General features: G+C 44.6%; 1 protein-coding gene across 1 annotated transcript in view; it reads right to left on the bottom strand.

Annotated features, from left to right (window-relative positions):
* The window catches only part of SUPT6H (SPT6 homolog, histone chaperone and transcription elongation factor), a 35328-nt gene extending 13882 nt beyond the window's left edge, over positions 1-21446 (bottom strand). Inside the window, exons 1-19 of the mRNA XM_036269618.1 lie at positions 21278-21446; positions 9447-9588; positions 8544-8696; positions 8367-8443; positions 7823-8015; positions 7500-7584; positions 6403-6676; positions 5920-6021; positions 5552-5668; positions 5129-5218; positions 4791-4933; positions 3791-3939; positions 3561-3659; positions 2535-2664; positions 2300-2450; positions 1985-2139; positions 802-997; positions 275-414; positions 36-153 (exon numbers count right to left, since the gene is read on the bottom strand). Coding sequence (XP_036125511.1) covers positions 36-153; positions 275-414; positions 802-997; positions 1985-2139; positions 2300-2450; positions 2535-2664; positions 3561-3659; positions 3791-3939; positions 4791-4933; positions 5129-5218; positions 5552-5668; positions 5920-6021; positions 6403-6676; positions 7500-7584; positions 7823-8015; positions 8367-8443; positions 8544-8696; positions 9447-9555 — 2481 coding nt within the window. The 5' untranslated portion in view covers positions 9556-9588; positions 21278-21446. The remainder of the gene's footprint in view (positions 1-35; positions 154-274; positions 415-801; positions 998-1984; positions 2140-2299; positions 2451-2534; positions 2665-3560; positions 3660-3790; positions 3940-4790; positions 4934-5128; positions 5219-5551; positions 5669-5919; positions 6022-6402; positions 6677-7499; positions 7585-7822; positions 8016-8366; positions 8444-8543; positions 8697-9446; positions 9589-21277) is intronic.
* Between the last annotated feature and the right edge of the window lie 52 nt (positions 21447-21498).

Below are 21498 nucleotides of genomic sequence, written 5' to 3'. Positions count from 1 at the left end.
TCAAGATGTAAACTTGGTAACTACCCGTCACTTGCCTTTCTTTCCCGTTCTTCCTCTCTCCATGCAGTTCGCCGTTTGGTAAAATGGGGTAGCCGAAGAAAGTCTGTCACTTCTCCTTCACCATTGACCATGGCACAGAACACAGGGTGATCTCTGCCAGCCGGACAGAAAAAGAAGAGTGTGATAATCAGCAATATGAGGATATGAATAAGAGACAGACAAGATTAGAAACACAGGTAAGAGTGATGGCAGATGGGCAGAAAAAGGCAGTTACCTGGCAGAGGAGAAAGCAATGCCTAGGACTCGGATGCCCTTTCCTTGGTTCTCATCCATAAAGTCATCGTCTTCCTCTACCTGTTGATCTGGCCGGTAGGGTGCCACCCTCAACCAGTTGTAGAGCTTTCGACTACAAGCCTGGGGAGGAGACATACCAGACACTATAGCCATCAGGAACACATCAAGTGTGCTAAGGAAACAGATGCGGCACAGATGTGCAAAGGTTTTATTCGTATGTGCACGTTCCTAGCCCTTGGCAGGCTTACAACTGGAAGACATACCTTGATTTTGGAAACTGCAGAGTACAGAGAGGACAGCAATATAAACAAAGAATGTTTGGACTAGGGAGTGGGGGTGGTGTGGGAGAAAAGAGGCTCCTCCAGCAGGGAGGTCTTGCAGATACCAGAGACCTCTCAGATTGCTCTGCCTGCCCTCACTGTTTCTCCATTAGCTACTACTAGAGCTACCTCTCAGCTCTAGTTTGGGTAAGTCACAGGACTAAAGATCATGAGTTTCCGTTCTGACCTTTATGACATATTCTTTGGCTTCGACCAGCAGCTTGTTCTTGAGTTCTTTGGCCATTTGCACATAGAGGAACTGCTGCAAAGCTCGCTCGATGGCCATGGTGCGCTGCCTGTTCCATTCCTGTACTTGGTGGCTGAACTCATCACGGTAGTAGAACTGTTTGATCTCCTCAAAATATGTCTGGTCATTGCCATAGCTAAGAAGAAACAACACTGTGGTGTTAGGGATGAAGAAAAGGTGATGTTCAATGTTCACAAACACTGTGACAGGGCCAGGGACAATGGCTTAATTCTGAAACTATGGTTCACATTTCTTTTATTTTAACAAAATTGTTTTTTTGTTGTTGTTGTTAATCCTCATCCAAGGATATTTTTTCCATTGATGTTTAGAGCAAATGGAAGGGAAGGAGGGACAGAGAGACACATCAACTGGTTGCCTCTTGTATGTTCCCGGACCAGGGCCAGGGATTGAACCCATAACCCAGGTACAGGTTACAGGTACCTGGTTATAGGTTGTCTGAGAATCAAACCCATGACCCTTGATGTGTGGGCCAAAGCTCTAACCACTGAGCAATACCAGCCAGGGCAAAAACATTTATTTATTAAGAGAGAGAGAAACATTGATTTATTGTTCTACTTATTTCTGCATTCATCAGTTGGCTCTCTTTTTTTTTTTCCTAATTTTTTTTCTTTATTGATTTTAGAGAAAGGAAGGGAGAGGAAGAGATAGAAACATTAACAAGCGAGAACATCGATTAGCCGTCTCCTACATGCCCCTCACTGGAGATCAGGCCCATAACCTGGGTATGTGCCCTGACCAGGAATTGAACCGGTGACCTCTTGGTGCATGGGGTCGATGCTCAACCACTGAGCCACACCAGCTGGGCCATCAGTTGATTCTTTTTTTTTTGGTGGTACGTGCCCCTAGTCGGAACCAAACCTGGGACTCTCTGGTCCGCAGGCTGACGCTCAACCGCTGAGCCAAACTGGCCAGGGCCCACCAGCTGACTCCTGTATGTGTTCTAACCAGGGATCAAACCCACAACCCTGGCCTATCGAGATGACTCTCCAAACAACGAAGCTATCTGGTCAGGGCTGCGATTCACATTTCTGAGGGTCCCCCTTCCTCCAACAGACTCATCACCAAGCCCTCCCCAAGAGTCCCACCCCAGAACTATGCTTACCCTTCCACCCCCTTCATATCTATGCTGATGTCAATGGTGAGCAGCCCTTCATCTTCAGCCAGGCACATCTTGAGAAACTGGTCATCTCTCAGTTCCTTAACAGGCTTGTTCTTTAGGTACTTAAACGAGTAAGCGTAGTGGGCCTCATCCACATCCTGTACATATCAAGAGAGAATCATTAGCCTACAGATAGGTTGGCTTGATCCTGGGAGAAAAGACTGCCTTTCTGCTCTCAGGTAGACAGCTGAGCTACAAGTAATTCAGTTCAGAGGACTAGGCCACATGTTGGATTAAAGCCCTTTATCCAGAGCTCACCTTTCTACCTTTCTTGGTGGGGGTTATATTTAGCTTGGCTCTCTCCTGGAAAGTTTGCCTCAGCACCTGCCGGACAAGGGGTTCTCGGGCAATCTGCAGAGCTACCATGTAGCGGGCACCTTCCAGCACAGCTTCTGGTGTAGGAAACTGGCTGTGGATAAAATGAAGAAGCTTAGGATACAGGTGTCTTTGGCCTCAGGAACCTCCTCCTGCCAGCCACGTGTTGCAAGCCTACCTGCAAACATAATCCTTGGCCAGCTCCAAGGGCTCTGCAGGAAACTGCTCTGTCTCATGCCGCTGGTAGCTGTCCCGAAGATTTTCCCCAAACTGCTCAGGAGTAAGCCCAAACTTTTTGGCCAGGCCATCTAAAGTAAACAGGAGAGTGAAAGGTAAGACAACAGCTGGGCTCTCGACTCTTGAGAGTCTAGAGCAGCAAGACTTTAAAAGGGTCATGGATGGGCCCTGGCTGGTTTGGCTCAGCGGCTGGAGCATCGGCCTGAGTGAGGACCAGAGAGTCCTGGGTTTGGTTCCCGCTAGGGGCACGTACCAAATAAATAAACAAACAAACAAACAAACAAACAAACAAATGGGTCATGAATGAGCAGAACAAGGTGTCTTACAAAGAGCAATGAAAAAACTGACTTTAAACATCTAATGGCTTGTTATGAAGCAGAAGAAACAGAAATTTTCTTTTTTTTTTTTTATCCTCACCCGAGGACATTTTTCCATTTTTTGTACAGATAGAGTGGGAGGGAGAGAGAGGAAGAGAGAGAGAGAGAGAGGGAAACATCGACGTGAAAGGGACACATCGAGTGGCTGCCACCCGCAGGACCAACCAGGGCTGGGGACAAACTGCAACCGAGGTACATGCCCTTAGCGGGAACCAAACCCAGGTCTCTCCAGACCGCAGGCGGACGCTCTAACCGCTAAGCCAAACCGGCCAGGGCAGAAACAGAAATTTTCTATGTAACTCCTGAGCTCAGAACTAAAATGGAAGCTACAGTTTAATAAAAAAACTTCTCAAAGATAGGATGGACTGTCTCCCTTTAACCATGTGAATTTCCCATTCCTTCAGGAATTTAGGGAGAGGCTGGACCATTACTGTGGGGTGAGTGTGGCACATGGGAGCAAGTGTTCAGAACTGGATTGGTGATTCGCTCAGATGTTTCTTAAGTCCTCTTCCTACCCACCAGTGACTATCAGGGAACTCCCCTTGCTCAAGGCTGGAATGCCTAGATCATAACAACTAGCTAGCTTTTACCTAGGCCAGCGCTCTGGCAGATGGTATACATGTCTCGACGGGAAGCCTGCTTGAGTTCTGGCCCTCTCTGCTCCTCATCTTCTACCTCTTCACCTTCACCTGGGAGGGGAAAAGGAGTTAATGCCCCAATCACTCTCAACGATCTGACACATATAGAGAAGCCTCAAAGTGCACTCAGCCAAGGGCATCTCAGCGGGCAAGCTTCCTGAGTTTTCTTTCCCAGCACTCACCTTCCTCGTCTCCCTCTTCCCTTACACGCTTTAGCTTCTTTCGGTTGGCCTTGGCAGCATTTTGCATCTTGGGGATGTCACGACCATAATAAAGCAGGAAATGGCTATAGACATCTTTCAGCTCATCCATTGACTGTACATCCTTGAGCCTGGAGGAAAGGGACATAAAACCTCGATTGTCACCGAGGAAGAGTATACCCCAGGTCTGTTACAGGAGGTCCAATTCTGATGAGGTAAGATCCCAACTAGGATGGGTGCCTGTATTCTCCAATTATTATACCCGCACAATGGCCCCAGACCATAACTTAACTGCAACCAATGTATGTTTTTTTAAAAATCCTCACCCAAGGATAGGTTTTTTAAATTGATTTAAGAAAGAGAGGGGGAAGAGGAGAAGGAGAGGGAGGAGAGGGAGAGAGAGAGAGAGAGGGAAGGAGGGAGGGGAGGGAGGGAGGGAGGGAGGGAGGGTGAGAGAGAGAGAAACATCAATGTGAGAGAAACAATGATGACTGGCTGTCTCCCATATGCATCCCGACTGGAGAGCAAACCCACAACCCAGGTATGTGCCCTGACCAGGAATCAAACCCGCAACCTTTTGGTGCACAGGACAACTTTCGAATCAACTGAGCCACCCGGCCAGGGCACAACCAATGTATCTTAAAGGATGAATATATCAAACAAATGGTGGTTGGTGGCTGTTAGAAGTGAAAACAAAGAGGGAGATGAAGATAAGGCAGCTCATCTCTAGCACAGTTCAGGGACCTTGAAACAATTCTAGTCCCTCCTCCTATTTTCAAGATGCTGGCCACTAAAATCACCTGCTTCCCTCTCACACCCCCTTTGAGTCCAGGCTCACCAAGCTACTTTCTGGTTATTATTTGGATTCCCATGTAACTTTATATACATGCGCTGATAATTTTGCAAGGTTACACTCTCCTTGGGGGGGGCCTGTCTTTGATCTGAGGGCTTCCTGTCATGCAATAAACCCTGCATATGCTACCTCTCCATGTCAGTGGTGTCCAGAGCCCGGATGCCATCAGCTAGAGGTTTGTCAGGATCAGCAGAGATTTGTTCATACTGATAAGCCTGCATCTTCTCAAACAGCCGTGTAAGGTTCTCTTTGCGGATCCTCAGCTGGGTCCACTAGGACAGGATAAGGCCGCAGTAAGGGCTGGTGTTCAGCCTTGGAGTCCCAAGGCTGTTCTGTTCCTCACCAGCAGACCCTGGGGAAACCTGACAGGCTTGGTAGGGGTTTGGACTGCTGAGAGAGGTTAGGCCCTGGTAGAAGTGGTGCCCAATCCATCCCTCAACCGCTTGGGGGACATGGATCCATATTACCTTTTCATCCCACTGCCACACCCTCCACAGGTCATTGATGTGCAACTCAGGCTCCACATACTCCTTCCGGTAGAAGGCAATAAAAGGCACCTAGGGTGGCAAGGCGACTGTAGTCAATCAGAGGAGAAAGATCTGTATGGATTCCCTCTGCCAAAGGGATAAATAGCTCCGGGAAATTAATCAGTTTGGGAGCTTGGCCTCCCTCATGGGCCCATCCAGGGTGCATGCTCTCCCGCCGTAGGGGAAGAAAATGCCGCAGAGAGGATAGCATTGTTCTCTTGATCACTAGGGTCTCCTTTAGGCCTCACACTTATTGAGTCTAGGGACCACTGCTGAGGACAGAAAAAGGGAGTTATCTTTTCCCTCACCCCCTAGCTGAATTTTTAACCACTGGAAATGGGCCACAAGAGCTTGAGGTGCTACCTCAAAATGCTGATTTCGCATGAAGCCCAGAGCCTCTTTAATCTTCTGAATTGTGCTGGGCCCTTTTCGACTAAAGCTGCTGGCTGGCTGCCCTCTGTCCAGGTAATCACAGCTTTCCTACAGTCAGAAGAAAAAAGAAACAGCAATAACTGTTAAGTTGCTTTGTCTCACCACTCACGAAACTGTTTCATGTCACAGAGTGACCCTGTCGATGAAATCTACAAAAATCTCTCTCTCTCTCTCTCTGTCACACACACACATACACACACACAGAGAGTTCTGCACTCGGTGCACAGATGTTTGGGGCAGAGGAGAAGCAGCTCCTCAACTTCTGGTTCATGTCAAACACAGATCTTTTTTGGGTGTACCTGCAGAGAAATAGTTGGTGTAGCAAAAGCATTCCTGTAGATCCAGTCAGCTTCTTCTTCTAGTTCATCATCTTCAGCCCCTTTGACTGGGATAGAGCGGAGCTGCAAGGGATAAGATAACAGAGTGACACAGACTTTATCTTGTAACCCTCGTAGCAAAAACACACCTGGACAAACAGGTGTGCTCTGCAGGCACACATTTCCAGTACCTGGCAGAGTGTCATCCTGAAGAAAAATAGGCACTTCATATTTTGCTAAAGAAAGAGTGCCATTTCAGGAGCTGTAAGCAGGACAAGAGTCTATCTTCCCTTCTCTAAGAGCTGAATTCCCTTTACCTCTTAGTCAGATAAGGTTCAAAGTCAACTTCTTAGACACTACTCACTATCAGACTGTTAGATGGTTTCTCTCTGCTACAACCCTTCAGCAGGGAGGCTCAGGGAAGGCGACGACAGATCAGCAGGACAGAGGCTGATGGTTTCTTACCTGGAACCTCTCAGGCAGATCAGTGGCTCGGATTTCATTGTCCTGATCTGTGAGGTGACTGCTTTCCAGCTCGCTGGGTTCATACATCTCAAAGATGCTCCTGCGGCTCACACGTTTCTTGGTGGTTTTCTTGGGGCGCACACGGATCTCACCCTCGGCCTCATCGTCCTCATACTCATACTCTTCCTCCAATTCTTCATCATACTCATTGTATTTCTCAAATTCATCATAGTCAAAGTCCACACCAAAAATCTCCTGGGCTTCCTGCAGGGCCCTGTGGGTGAGAGTAAGAGGCCGTTGGCCCAGAATCTGGTGAGAGAAGAAAAATGCAGCCCTGCACAGATCCTTCACTTGCCTCAAAGGAACCAAGAAGGTTAAATAAAATGCAAACAAAAAAGCATATTCAGCCTGGCCACTGTGACTCAGTGGATTGGGTGTCATCCCATGGACTGAGAGGTCCTGGTTTGATTCCTGTTCAGGGTGCGTGCCCGGGTTGCAGGCTCGATCCCCAATAGGGGGCGTGCAGGGGCAGCCGATCGATATTTCTCTCTCACATTAATGTTTCTATCTCTCCCTTCCTCTCTCTCTAAAAAATCAATTAAAACACATTTTTGATAAAGTATATTCACTGTGGAATAAAGGCTTAGCTCAAGGATGTTATTTATAAAGGATGAAAAGCCCATCTTGGACACATGCTAGTGGCAGGGATCAAATAGCAACAGGGCAAATGGGTTCACATCTAGCCCAGTGGACCTGTTTTCTGCTAAGGCATTAGCATATTCCCTTTGAGCAAAATCGTTCTTCTAACAAAATTATTTAGAAGGCCAACATACAAATGCATAAACATGGAGCCATAGGTTGAAAAGGGAAACTGGAGCCTGCCCACCTTGATCCCACAGTGGTTCTAGAATGCAAAGAGAGCTCTTGGGGCTTCAAGGAGCAGACTGAAATCACTACCTAGCAAAGGATGTTTGAGGCAGGAAAGAAAAATGGCTTGGAATTGGGAATGTTCCATTTTTGGCAGAGACCTCTGACCTCCTTCCTGACTGGGTTCACTCAGATGCCACTACCACCACCTCATACCAGACCCCACTCACGCATCTGTGTATCCAGGAAGCTTTTTCCGCCACTTAGGTTTCTTCAGAGGCTGTCCATCATCATCCACAATGAAGTCATCAATGTCTAGGTAAGGAAGGAAGGGGGTTAGTGCTCAGAGGCAGATAAGCCAGGACTAGGTGGCTTTAGTTCCTACTATGTGAGTGGCCAGTAAGGAGAAGAGTAGAAAGGTTCCTAAAAAGGAATGTTTTTGTGTCAGAGGCTCAGGGCCTCTAGCTAATGAATGGTTTCCAACCCCATTCCTAAGGGCTAGGAAATTCCAACACTCACCCAAACACTGGCTTTCTTGCCTGATGCCACATACCTGACTCTTCATCATCTTCCTCCTCCTCCTCTGCTGGAGCCATGGGGGCCTCCAAGGCTTCCTGCCCTTCTTCCCCTTCTCCATCCTGGAAGATTTCCTCTGCAATGGCCTCTTTTTCATGTTCCTCCTTGCCATATTCTTCCTCGTCGTCATCCTCATCATCTGACATTTTTTTGACACGTCGGTATTTTTGCTAGGAGTGGGAAAACCTGCTTCATCAGGATCTGAGAGGACTGGCACAAGGATGCCTCCTCTCCGGTCTCACTCACACTTTCCTACCAGTTATGCTGACCAAAGGAGGTGGGATAGAACACGTTAAGTGGTACTTTTCAGCCCCAAACCTATCCTTGAAGTGCTGACAAGCCTTTCTCTAACAGGCATCCAAATCTCAGATATAAATCTAGGCTCCAGAGCACAACAGCAAGCAACTTTCTCTTCTCTGATGTTCCCCAAACTGTTCTGGATGTGCCTCCTTCCCCAGGAGTCACTGGATTTCAACGAATTTTTCCTTTACCCCAGGGACAGAGACAAAGAATACACTTACTCCTCTTTTTACTTTGACACCCAAATTCTCCTCAATGAGGTCAAAATCATCATCCTCCAGGCGGTCATCAAAAGATGCTGGAGAAAACAAAGTGTTAGCCATGATGACAGGAAGGCCCCTCCTCCACTGTAACTTCCACCCCCGTCTCACTTCACTTGAAGAGAGACTACTACTCACTGCGTTTTCTCTTCTTGTGACCAACATCATCTTCTGAATCACCAGAGTCGCTACCCTCATCCTCTTCCCCTTCATCTTCATCATCATTGATAAAGCCTTTCAGGTTGCCTCGCTCATCCTGATCATCTGGGTTCTCCTCCTCCTCCTCCTCATCTGGAAAACATGCATGTTGAGGCACGGAGTTTGGGAAACATGCTGGGGGTGGGGCAGCGCCACCTGCTTAACTGATTCTCCATCTGCTCTGAACCTGGGTGCCATACTAACTCTTCTGCCTCATCTAAAAATGCAAACACATGACTACTCACTTAGAAGCACCTGGAAAGGACTTTCTCTTTTCTATTTACCTTCTGTCTTTAGGTAAGATGTTCTTCCTGACTACTTTGGCTCTTTACTAGAGGCTTTACAGCCACCGATGTAACCTTTGCTTTCCTCTCAGTTTCCAAACTCAGCAGCTGTAGTCTTTCTTTCATCCATAATTCTTTTGATGAAATTTACATTTATTTCCCTTTCTGCTTTTAAAGCCATCTCATGGTTCTATTGCTGATGACCCTAATGACTGGGTTTGGCCAGAGAAGTAGGAAACTGGGTGCATAAATACCAACACTACTAGGTGTCTAAATGAGGGAAATACTACATATGTATTTATTTACTGTCTGTCCTCTCCCCTTAATATAAACTCCATGATAGCTGAGTCTTTATTTTGTATTCTTAGTTCTAGGAACAGTGCCTGGAATATAGCAGACAGATACTCAGTAAATATTTTCTATGACTGACTGAAAATTCTCAAGCTGGTACCTCATGTGTGATAACTTCTGTGCTTAGCCTGAGCCTCTCATCAGCAAGAATCCAACTATCCAAAGCTTAGCAATAGTAGGAAGAAGCTTGAAGTTGGGGACTCCTCACCGTCATCCTCCTCTTCCACAAATTTCTTGGTGACTCGGGGCACCACCTCGCCTTCATCGTTGTACTCTTCCTCTGACTCCTCCGCCTCACTTTCTACAAAATCAGACATTGCTGCAGCTTCTCACAGCTTGCCTAAAGAAGACTAAAGAAGGAAGGGAGATGGTGATTAAAAAAAGAGAGAGAGAGAGAGACATGTGACTTTACAGAGGGCCCTTAAACCTTCTCACCAACAGGCTTTTAGCCACATGCCACTGTTTTGCCCACTCAATCATTTCCACCTGGGGAGGAAAGAGTACGAATCAGATGGCTCCATCTCTTCTATTTTCTGTCCTCCCATGGTTGCTCCTCTCATGTGTACCTTTAAAAAGGTGATTGTACTGGACTTCTCTCTATCCATACCACCTTGCTTCCCCAAAGAGTTTTATCTCACTTACCATTTGGGGGCAGAAATGGCAGAAGAGGAAATAAAATAGTGTAGAAATAATTATATAGGTAGGGATGTGGTAATATTGAGATTATATGACTTGCTCATAAAGAAGTTTGAAAAAGTGCCAACTTAATGACAAGCACTTTCATATACACTATATCTGGCTATTGGCAGAGACAAAAAAGAAAAATGCTTTTCAACAAATTAAATATTTCATGAACTTGAATCTACTTGTTGAGTACTGGTTGGGAGCATTTGGGTGGAGAGAGGACCTCTTCAGAAACATTAGAATCATAACTCTATTTTTACGATACCCGCCCCCCACCCCGCCCTGCAAAACAACCAGAACCACTACACTTTGAAAGAGATTTACAGCACTTACCAAATAAGTTAAATTTGGTAGGCAACAGTTAAATGCAACATAGTTAAATGTAAAGATTGCTAAGTTTAACGGTAGAGGTCAAAACCTGGTCCCATCATGTACCAAGAATATAAACCTAAGCAAATGACTGAATGTTGGTGAATATCAATTTCTCCATCTGGAAAATGGCAACAGCACCACCTATCTCACAGGGTAGTTGAGGATACTGCATGAAATAGGGGAAAGAACCTAGTTTACTGTTTCAATAAATGTTAACTAAGTTTGAATTTGAACCCTGGGACTTATTTTCCTTAGCATTCTGTAATTTTGTATCAAGCAACCCTAACTTTGTCTTCTACTTCCCTGATTTCAGACTCATCCAAAGCCTGGAAGGGCAGTAAATGCCAGAACCAGAACATGGAGCTTCCTAGGCCTTGAACAGGACTTTAAAAAACAGCACATGTGCCCTGGCCTGTTGGACTCAGCTGTTAGAGCATCAGCGCGCAGACCGTAGGGTTGCAGGTTCAATCCCTGGCCCTGGTTGGGGTTGTGCTAAGGCAGCCAATCGATATGTGTGTGTGTGTGTGTCTCTCTCCCTCCCTCCCTTCCACTCCATCTAAAAATCAATGAAAAAAAAAAAAAAGCCTCAGGTGAGTATTAACAAACAAACAAACAAACAAAAAACAGCACGTATCACACAAATCATTACATCAAGATTCCGTTCTGGAACCCTGAAGCTGGCCGTTGATAAACTCAGCATCACTCCTCACCGTGTTCCGAATTATGGAATTATGGTCCACTCTGTAAATGTCTATTTTCCCCACTTACAATATTAGCTTATGGAAGTTAGAGACCTTCTCCAATTGAAGGGCTATTGAAAACAAATGGCAATATGGGAGGCGTTACAAGATACTTTGTGATTCTGTACCAGATAAGCTGTAACCTTCTTTGTGCTCTACACAAAACACCAACGACAAAATATCTGTTAAATATTACTTCCTTTTTCATATTGTTGCCATCTTCACAGTGCAAGTTGGCAGTGGAAAGGGAGAGAACAGAAGGGTGGCTAAGGGCTACCTGAAGTGATCTAAGCTCTAGCTAAAGCTTTAAGTTCCAGTGGCTCTAATTCCCTAGAAAGTTACCCTTACTGATATCAACTGATACCATAACCAATTAATTTAAGATTAACTAATGTCAAGGTAACAAAAACTAAAGGTACTGAGTTCAGGTGGAAAGGGAGGGGCAGTGATATGGTCTTATGTTCAATTTTAGGCTGAGGTTTCAGATGCCATTCTTTTCAAACTTCACTGAGTGCCTAGCATGTACATACAGTCTGCTATGAGCTGGGGATTTGAAGAGACACTGAACTGTGTGTTTTCAAGAAGTTGACTTCTGCCCTGGCCAGTTTGGCCCTGCAGTTAGAGTGTCGGCCTATGGTCCCTAGAGACCCAGGTTCGGTTCTCGCTAAGGGCATATACCTTGGTTGCAGTTTGTCCCCAGCACTGGTTGGGTCGTGTGGATGGCAGCCACTCGATGTGCCCCTTTCACGTCGATGTCTCTCTTTCTCTCTCTCTTCCTCCCACTCTATCTGAACAAAAAAAGAAAAAAATGTCCTCGGGTAAGGATTAAAAAAGAAAAAAAAGTTGACTTCTAGTAGGAGAGAGATATGAAAACAAGTAAGGACCACACAATAATTTTAAGTATTATGACATCTGTATACAGCAGGCACGGGAAGAGAATCGGAAAATAAACAAACCCTAACACTCACACAAAAAATCCAACCAAAACTAATATAGACCTTCCCGGGGTACTTTAATTTAAAAAAAAGTGCCCCAAGGAATAATGTTTACCACACACCTACCATGTTCCAGACACTTTTTTTCTTTCTTTTTTTAAACTTATCTTTATTGTTGAATGTATTACAGATGTTCCTTATTTTTCCCTCATTGACCCCCTCCTCCCCATCCCCGCCCCCCTCCTGCCTTTTCCCACACTGTTGTCTGTGTCCATTGGTTATGCATATATACATATAAGTACTTTGGTTTATTTCTTCCCACCCCCACCCCCCTTCCCTTTGAGGTTTGTCAGTCTAACAACCAATTTGTACTTCTTAAGCCCTTCACCTTTTTCACCCATTCTCCCAACCCCCCTCCCATCTGGCAACCAACAAAATTTCTCTGCATCTATGAGAATGTTTCTGTTCTGCTTGTTCATTTTGTTTGTAGATTCAATTATTAATAGATATGTATTCATTACCATTTTGTTTGTTTATATTATTTAGCTTTTTCTTCAAGAAAACCCTTCAACATTTCATATAATAATGGTATGGTGGTGATGAACTCCTTTAGCTTTTTTTGTCTGGGAAACTCTTCATATGGCCATTGATTCTAAATGACAGCTTTGCAGGATAGAGTAATCTTAGTTGTAGGTTCTTGCTTTTCATCACTCTGAATATTTTTTGCCACTCCCTTCTGGCCTGAGAAGTTGTTCCAGACACTTAATACCTACTAACCCCTACACTGTCCTATGAGGTACAGCGCCCCTCTCTCTCCATTCAGCAGAGGAAAGACTCAGAGAGATAAAGTCACTTGTTCAAGGTGACACAACTAATAACTGCAAGGGCTGAGAAATGAGTTAAGATCTGACTAAAGCCCTGGCCAGTTTTGCTCAGTGGTAAGAGTGTCGGCCTGTGGACCAAAGTCCCAGGTCTGAGTCTAGCCAAGGGCATGTACCTTGGTAGCAGTTCATCCCCGGCCCCGGTTGGGGTTGGGTTGTGCAGGTGGCAACCAGCCAATGTGTCTCTCTCACATCAATGTTTCTCTCTCTCTCCCCTCCACTCTGTCTGAAAATAAATGTAAAAATATCCTTGGGTGAGGATTAAAAAATAATAATACTAAAAAATAAAATAGGAAACTTTCCTTAAAAAAAAAAAAGACCTGACTCCAAAGTCACAGTTGTTTCTACTGTACCAGTAGTTCTCAGTGTAGTCCAGGGACCACCCCCCCGACCCTCCTCATGCGTGTACAGTGGTGTTTTCCAGGAGTTAAATGACATGTCATAACACAACAGACTGAATGCAGAAGCAGGTATGAGAAATTCAGCTGTATTCTATTAAAGCAGACAGTAAAAAGATTGAAAACAACCAAACAGAAAGCAAAACAATGCCACTTTTCTTACTACATGTTTTGTTTTGAAGATTATAGTTTTCATTTAAGTTATTATTTATGTTTAAATGTACATGGCAAAAAAAACATAGATGACTTATTATTTTCTTTAAGAGGACATAATGGACATTTAACACTGCATAAGTTTAAGGCATATAAGTGTTGATTTGACATACTTGTATATAGCAAAATGATTATTTTTTTTGTAGTGGCTTTATTATTTAAAATGAGTATTTCTCATTTTCATTTCTAATCCAGTAAACATATATAAATCTCACAAACATCAATAGATATAACTCACATAAACAAAATGCTTTTGGCGTCTTAAATTATTTTGAAGTGTATAAAGAGGTAATAAATGGGCAGAGAAGCTGAATAGACACCTCTCCAAACAGGACATACAATGGCCAAGAGACATATGAAGAAATGCTCAACATCACTAATCAGAGATGCAAATTAAAACAACAACGAGGTATCACCTCACACATGTCAGAATGGCTGCCATCAACAAATCATCAAACAGCAAGTGTTGGCGCGGGTGTGGAGAAAAGGGGACTCTAGTACACTTCTGGTGGGAATGCAGACTGGTACAGCCACTATGGAAAACAATATGGTGTTACCTCAAAAAATTAAAAATTGAACTTCCATTTGACCCAGTGATCCCACTTCTAGGAATATACCCTAAGAAGCCTGAAACACCAATCAGAAAGAATATATGTGTTACCTCAAAAAATTAAAAATTGAACTTCCATTTGACCCAGTGATCCCACTTCTAGGAATATACCCTAAGAAGCCTGAAACACCAATCAGAAAGAATAAATGTATCCCCATGTTCATAGCAGCACTATTTACAATAGATAAGATCTGGAAACAGCCCAAAAGTCCAGCAGTAGACGAATGGATAAAAAAGCAGTGGTACATATACACAATGGAGTACTATGCAGCTGTAAGAAAGATCTCTTATCCTTTGAGACGACACGGAGGGACCTGGAAAGTATTATCCTAAGTGAAACAAACCAAGCAGAAAAAAGACAAATACCACATGATCTCACTTATGTTCATTATGTTATAATGAACATAACAGTCTGAGGAATAGGGTAGACCCAGAGACATGGAAGTAGGGTACAGACTGACAACCCTCAGAAGAGGGGGTGGTGGGGGGAGGGAAGAGATAAACCACAGAACTTATATGCATGTGTGCATGGACCTGGACAACAGAGCCGGGGAAGGGGCGGGGGCATGGGGAGGAGGGTGTCAATGGGGTAAAAAAGGAGAAACATCTATAACAAAAATAAAATAGAAAAAAATATATATATATATAAAATAAATAAAAATCAGTAAATTAAAAAATAAAAAATAAACAGGTCATGAGCTCAAAAAGTTTGAGAGCCACTGTATTAGACCATTGTATAGACCCTGCAAGGTACAGGAAGCCTTGGGGTTAGATCGATGCCCCAAAAATCTGTATCCTTAAGGTCATATAGCTTAACTACTGCCAAAAGTCAGTTTCTAAAACTTCTGTCAATTAAATCTGGTGTTCTGATTTTAATTTTGACACTGCTTCCCCCAGCCCTGAACCGAGCCATTAAAAACAGATGTGAGGCCCAGCTGGTGTGCCTTAGCGGTTGAGCATCAACCCATGCGTCAAGAGGTCACCAGTTTGATTTCTGGCCAGGGCATATACCCAGGTTGTGGGCTCGATCCCCAGTGGGGGGCATGCAGGGGGCTGTCAATCAATGTTCTCTCTCATCAATGTCTCTACCTCGCTCTCCCTTCCATTCTCTCTAAAAACAAAAAGCATTAAAAAAATAGATTTGCCCCCACAAATAGTTTGCTTTAATTAGGCTATCAGACCCATGAATTCAATCTTGTGAGGTCTTTTTCTTTAATCCTCACCCGGATTTTTTTTTTTTTTTTTTATCCTCACCCGAGGACATTTTTCTATTTTTTGTTTAGGTAGAGTGGGAGGGAGAGAGAGGAACAGAGAGAGAGAGAGACATCAATGTGAAAGGGACACATCGAGTGGCTGCCACCCGCACGACCGACCAGGGCTGGGGACAAACTGCAACCGAGGTACGTGCCCTTAGTGGGAACCGGACCCGGGTCTCTCTGGACTGCAGACCGACGCTCTAACCGCTGAGCCAAACCGGCCAGGGCCCGGATTTTTTTTTGCATTTATCTTCAGACAGAGCAGGAGGGAGAGAGGGAGAAAGAGAAAGAGAAAGAGAGAGAAACATCGATTTGAGAGAGACATTGAGTGGTTTCCACCCACACGACCCCAACCAGGGCCGGGGACAAACTGCAACCAAGGTATGTGCCCCTAGCAGGAATTGAACCCGGAACTCTTTGGTCTGCGGGCCAATGCTTTGACCTCTGAGCCAAACTGGCCAGGGCCAATCTTGTAAGGTCTTAACATCCTTACATTAAATGCTAGTTCCTGCAGATCAGATGCCCTACAGCCTACTCAATAGAGAGAAACAGAAAGCCTACCTGAGGAAAACAACAGATTTCCTCTGTCCCGGGAGTAACTGGTACTCTGTGCTGCATGCAGCTTTACTCTCATTCCTTATGTTAGCAATAAAGTACATGCTGTGCTATAGCTGGGGAATGCTTTTAATCTAGCTCACTGCCAGGACTTGCAGTTAAAAGAGGTGTGCCAGACACAACCTTGACTTGCTGCAACTTGTGGGAGCTAGATGTGCAGAGGGTGCTGCAGTAGCACTGCAGGCTGAGGCTGGCAACTATTCCAGAACAAAAACACTAATTATTCATATATTATTATTACTATATGATACCTGAGATGAGCCTGATATAGTTTGCATTTTGTACTTAGTACTTATGCTCTTGAATTTTTCCCCATATTCAGACTGTTAGTTAAAGTTGCTACTGAAACAGGTTTACAAGGGGAGTGTGGTGGTGAAGGGAGGCTTCCTCAGGCAGAAGCACAGCTGCAGTATAAGATGGGGCTCAAAGGGAGAGGCTGGCGGTTACCATGACATTCTCTGGAAGAGGAATGGAGCTGGGATCAGATTCCCACAGGGGAGGCCCCTCAGCAGTCCCTCCCTTTGAACAAGATGATGTAGGATGCAATTAAAAGGAGAACAGAGCAAAAAGAGATGTCTGTTGATTCCCTCCACTAGCAGCTTCAATTAACATTTACCTTTTTTTTTTTAAGGGTCGAGCTCTGTGCTGGGATTTGGGTACATAAAAATGAGTAAAACATGCTTTTTACCCTGGAGTTCACAACCTACCTTAAAACACTTGTAAATAAAGTTGTGACAAAACAAAAAATGTTATATGATAATTATATACAACGATCATGAGAGTAACATGAAGAGGGAGGTCAGGAAATGCCTGATGCCTAAGTTGAGAGCAGTTAAGAAGATAGTCTGGAAAAAGGAAACATGAGCAAAGACTTAAGTTTAAAAGGGCCTAGTGGTCTGAGGAATAGCCCCAGAAGTTTGGTGTGGAGTCTAAACTACAAGATATTCTGTACTTTTAAAAAATCTTCATTTGAGCCCTGGCCAGTTTTGCTCAGTGGTTAGAGTGCCAGCCCGCGGACTGGAGAGTCCTGGGTTTGGTTCCTGCTAAGGGCATGTACCTTGGTTGCAGTTTGTCCCTGGCCCTGGCTGGGGTTGTGTGGATAGCGACCACTTGATGTGCCTCTCTCACATCAATGTTTCTCTCTCTCGCTTCCCCCCTCTCTCCCTCCCGCTCTATCTGAAGATAAACGCAAAAAAAAAAAAAAAAAAAGTCCTCGGGTGAGGGAAAAAAATCCTCATCCGAGGATATGTTTATTTTTTTTAGAAAGGGAAAGGGGGGGGGAGGAAGAGCAAAAGAGAGCGAGAGAGCAAGAGAGAGAGATGTGTGAGAGAAACATCAATGGGTTTCGATGGGTTGCCTCCTGTAAGCGCCCTGAATGGGGATCAAACCTGAAACCTAGGTATGTGCTGTGATCAGGAATCAAACCCACAACCTTTTGGTGTACAAAGTTCCAACCCACTGAGCCACACCAGCCAGGGCAAGACATTCTGTATTTTATGAGTGAGAGCCTAGGACTATTCCAAAGGCAGTCATGAATAACTACACAATTTGGAATCTAAAAACGTAAGAGTTTAATAAGTAAAAGTATTCCAAGTCCATGTAAGACTAAGTTCTTTCAAGTTTTGGATTCAGAACCCTATTATGAAAAATCCTAATTCCACCAAGTCAAGATGTTAATATACAGAAAAGGTTAATTCTACCTACAATCATTTTAACATGCACACACACCATATTTATAAGCATTACTTTTAGAATCTTTTCATTACCAGAGTACAAAAAGCACCACTGTTAATGATTAACATAATAAACAATTTAAAAATATTAGTTATCCCCTTTCTTTCCAAGTTTCCTTGGGGAACAAGAAAAGGGCAAAAGAAGAGCAGAAACAACTGAAGTATATAACCAGATTCAGAATCCCTGCAACACAAGAAGATAATAACAGCTACTGAGCCTGTATCACAGCTGGGAAACATATACAGTACTGTAGTTCCTGCTCAAGCACAAGGGTTGGCAAATTAGAGAAGGCCAAACCTACCAATGTAGCACAAAAGCAGACATAGACAACCTGTAATGAATAGGAAGTGATCTAAGTTGCCCCAGGAGACTTAGTTTGGTAACACCCAATCTAGAAGTAGAGAGGTCTTTCACCCTGGCCATTAGCTCAGTTGGTTAGTGTGTTGTCCTGGAATGCCAAGGTTGCTGGTTCAATCGCTGGTCAGGGCACATATAAGAAAGAGTCAATTAATGAGTGCACAGATGAGTAGAACAAATCAACGTTTCTCTCTAAAATCAGTAAATTAAAAAAATGTTTAGTAGTAGAGGTTTTTAAAGAATTGATGACAAAGGTTTCATGGGATCCTGTAATAGAGGACTATAACCTGGTTTTGAGGAAGTGACTTTAAATAAAGACTTTAAGAGTAAGGTGGAGCCCTGGCCGGTTTGGCTCAGCAGTTAGAGCATCGGCCTGCGGTCCCAAGAGACCCGGGTTTGGTTCCCGCTAAGGGCATGTACCTTGGTTGCGGTTTGTCCCTGGCCCTGGTTGGGCCGTGCGGGTGGCAGCCACTCGATGTGTCCCTTTCAAGTCGATGTTTCTCTCTCTCTCTATCCCTACAAAAAAATGGAAAAATGTCCTCGTGTGAAGATGGGGGGAAAAAAAAAGAGTGAGGTGGAATCAATTGAGCGGAGGAGCTGGCCCCACTGGAGGTGGTTTGAGGAGTGGTGATATTGAAGAGCACTCCCAGCACGAGGCCCAGGACGCCCTGTGGCAGGAACAGTAATGGCTACTTTGGGAAGAGAAAGAAAGATTGGTGAGTTGGAAGATCTCAGTAGGATAAGTTAAGATTGTAGACTCTATCTGAAAGGTGCTGCGATGCCCCTGTGGGGTTTTAAACCCCCTGGATACCTGTATTCTGATGCAGAAGAAAAACCAAAGACAAATTATACAGGCCCTGTTATAAGTGCTAGGAAGGAAATAAACACCCTCACCTCTGAAAGGGTAAATTTAGGTTGAGATAACAAAAATGGGTAGGATGTATGCAAAACCAGAGGAAGAGGTTCCTGGTAAAAAAGACAGAAGAATTTGGCATATGGTAGGCAATGTCCTAAGGCCAGAGTGACCAGAGAAGGGTGAAGGCAGCAGAATGTGAGGGGGAGGGGCCTCCTCAAGTAGGGCTATGAAGGCCATGGAAAAGCACTAGAGCATTTTAAATAGGGAAATGACATGGTCTGACCTGACCTGATCCTGTAATATGGAAAACAGACTGGAAGGGGAATCTGGGTGGAAGGAAGGAAAATTGAGGATTCTCTTGTGGTAGTCCAGGCAAAAGATGATGGTGGCTTGGAACAGGGTGGTAGCAGTGAAGATGAAGAATAGAAGACAGATATAAAACATACTTTGGAGCCCTAGCTGGTTTGGCTCAGCGGTTGGAGTGTCGGCCTGCGGTCCAGAGAGACCCAGGTTCGGTTCCCGCTAAGGGCACGTACCTCGGTTGCAGTTTGTCCCCGGCCCTGGTTGGGTCGTGCGGGTGGCAGCCACTCGATGTGTCCCTTTCACGTCGATGTTTCTCTCTCTCTCTTCCTCTCTCTCCCTCCCACTCTATCTGAGCAAAAAATGGAAAAATGTCCTCGGGTGAGGATAAAAATAAATAAATAAATAAAACATACTTTGGAAATAGAAGTGACAGGACTTACTAAAAGACTTGGGGGTGGGGATAGTAAGGGAGAAGGATCCAAGATGATTCACAGAGGTTTGGCTTTGGTAACCATGTGGATGACTACTTACTGATATAGAGAAGACCAGGTTTGGAAGATGAGAAACCCAAAATGTTCTTTTTGTCATGTTAGGTTTTGGATATTTACTAATGAGCTTGATTAAGAGCAATTTCAACGGAGTAGTCAGAAAAGACACCTGATTGGTACTGGGTGAAAACTGAATAAAAGCTGAGAAAGTTGACACAGGTAGATATCTAGCTATGAAGGGAAATTAAGAAAGTAGGATAGTAGTTGGAGGCGGGTAAGAAGAATATCAGAAAGAACATAAGCTGTATGTTGATATGAATAGATTTTTATAGAAAGGTAGAATTTGGTGATTGACTTTATTGGGAATAACAAAGAGGAAAATATCTCAGGATTATACACACAGAATTCTGATTGTGGTGGCATTATTGAGACCAAGAACATGGGAGCAAGAGTAAAGTTTATTTGCCTCCAAAGACCCATATGTTTCCTCCACACTGGGTAGGTTTCCTTACTTGTCAAGGTCTATTGAGAAAGATCTATAAAATATGACTGGGCCTCTCCAGACTGCACTAGTTCCTGACGTGATTAATCTTTGGATGAGGTTTAAACTTCTTGGGGAGCAACAATATTATGTTAATCTAATCTAGCAGCCAGGCAAACCAACTGAGTAAGAATGGGCTTGTACCAGCTGAAGAGACACAAGTTATGCAAAAGGGCTCTAAATTCAGAGATGATGAGTAAGCAATACTACCTTTGTAATCAACACAATGAAGACTTAAAAACCAATCAACAGTGGAACTAAGCCAACTCCCCCCAAGAAATTAATCGAATCCAAAATTGTTTATACTCTCCATGTTTATTAATAGCAGTAGTGTAACTCAATACTCTCTTATTATTTCTGATATTACAGTGAATTTCCACGGGCATGTTTTTGGAGAGCTTAGGCCTCCTCCTAAAGAAAAATAAGTATCAGTTTTTGCAACAATCAAGGGAAATGAACTACTCCAGCTAGTTCAAGGAAGTGCCTAGAGAGAGGCAGACAACGCAAGAAAATAAAGTTTTAACTTAATAGCCCATTCTGACCTTTGTGGTAGGCGTTTGTGGATGTAACTAGCGATCTACAAAAAGTTCTAACTTTACTATTCAACAATATGGAAAGAGATGGAATTTGGCATAACTCTCTTGGCTTACTGGTCGAGCTCCTGAAAGCTCCATAGGTATCACATCCTTTGAACAAACAATTCGATCACCTGATCCTGACTCAGAAGCCCCAGATCCATTTCATTTCCAATCCTCTCGCGTGGCCCAGTTTTCAGAAGCTACGACAGAAGGACAGGACCGAGGACGCCTGTTGTTATAACAGGCAGACCTATTCACGGGTTCGGGTGGCACAGGGTTCGGAAAAGCCTTGAGACTCTAAGCAACTACCCCGCTTTCCTCCTCCTCCTCCCTCAGAGAGCTGGGAAAGCCGGGGCCCCCCCGTTCTTCCCGCATACGACTCCTCGATACCCCTTTACTTACGGGACCAGGCCCCAGGAGCCTGGGTCCCCACCTGACCCATTCGAGGAGCACGCTTTCCAGTCCGCACTCTACCTACCTGAAGCCCACCTCTTCTCCGGTACGCTAAGCCCCCACCGACGAAAATGGAGTCGTCAAATCGAGCCTGGGAAAAGATGGTAAGGACCCACCGCACGGACCCTCGGCCGCCACCGCCGCCGCTGCTGCGTCAACGTGCTACGTCACTTCCGGCCCCCTGTCACTGGGAGTGGGTGGGCCATTTCTTGCTCTCTGCTCCCACCCGGCTCCTGGGGCTTCCTC

This window comes from Molossus molossus, unplaced genomic scaffold (genome assembly GCF_014108415.1).
Source record: "Molossus molossus isolate mMolMol1 unplaced genomic scaffold, mMolMol1.p scaffold_m16_p_19, whole genome shotgun sequence".
Taxonomy (NCBI): domain Eukaryota; kingdom Metazoa; phylum Chordata; class Mammalia; order Chiroptera; family Molossidae; genus Molossus; species Molossus molossus.
This window is presented reverse-complemented; position numbering and strand designations above follow the sequence as displayed.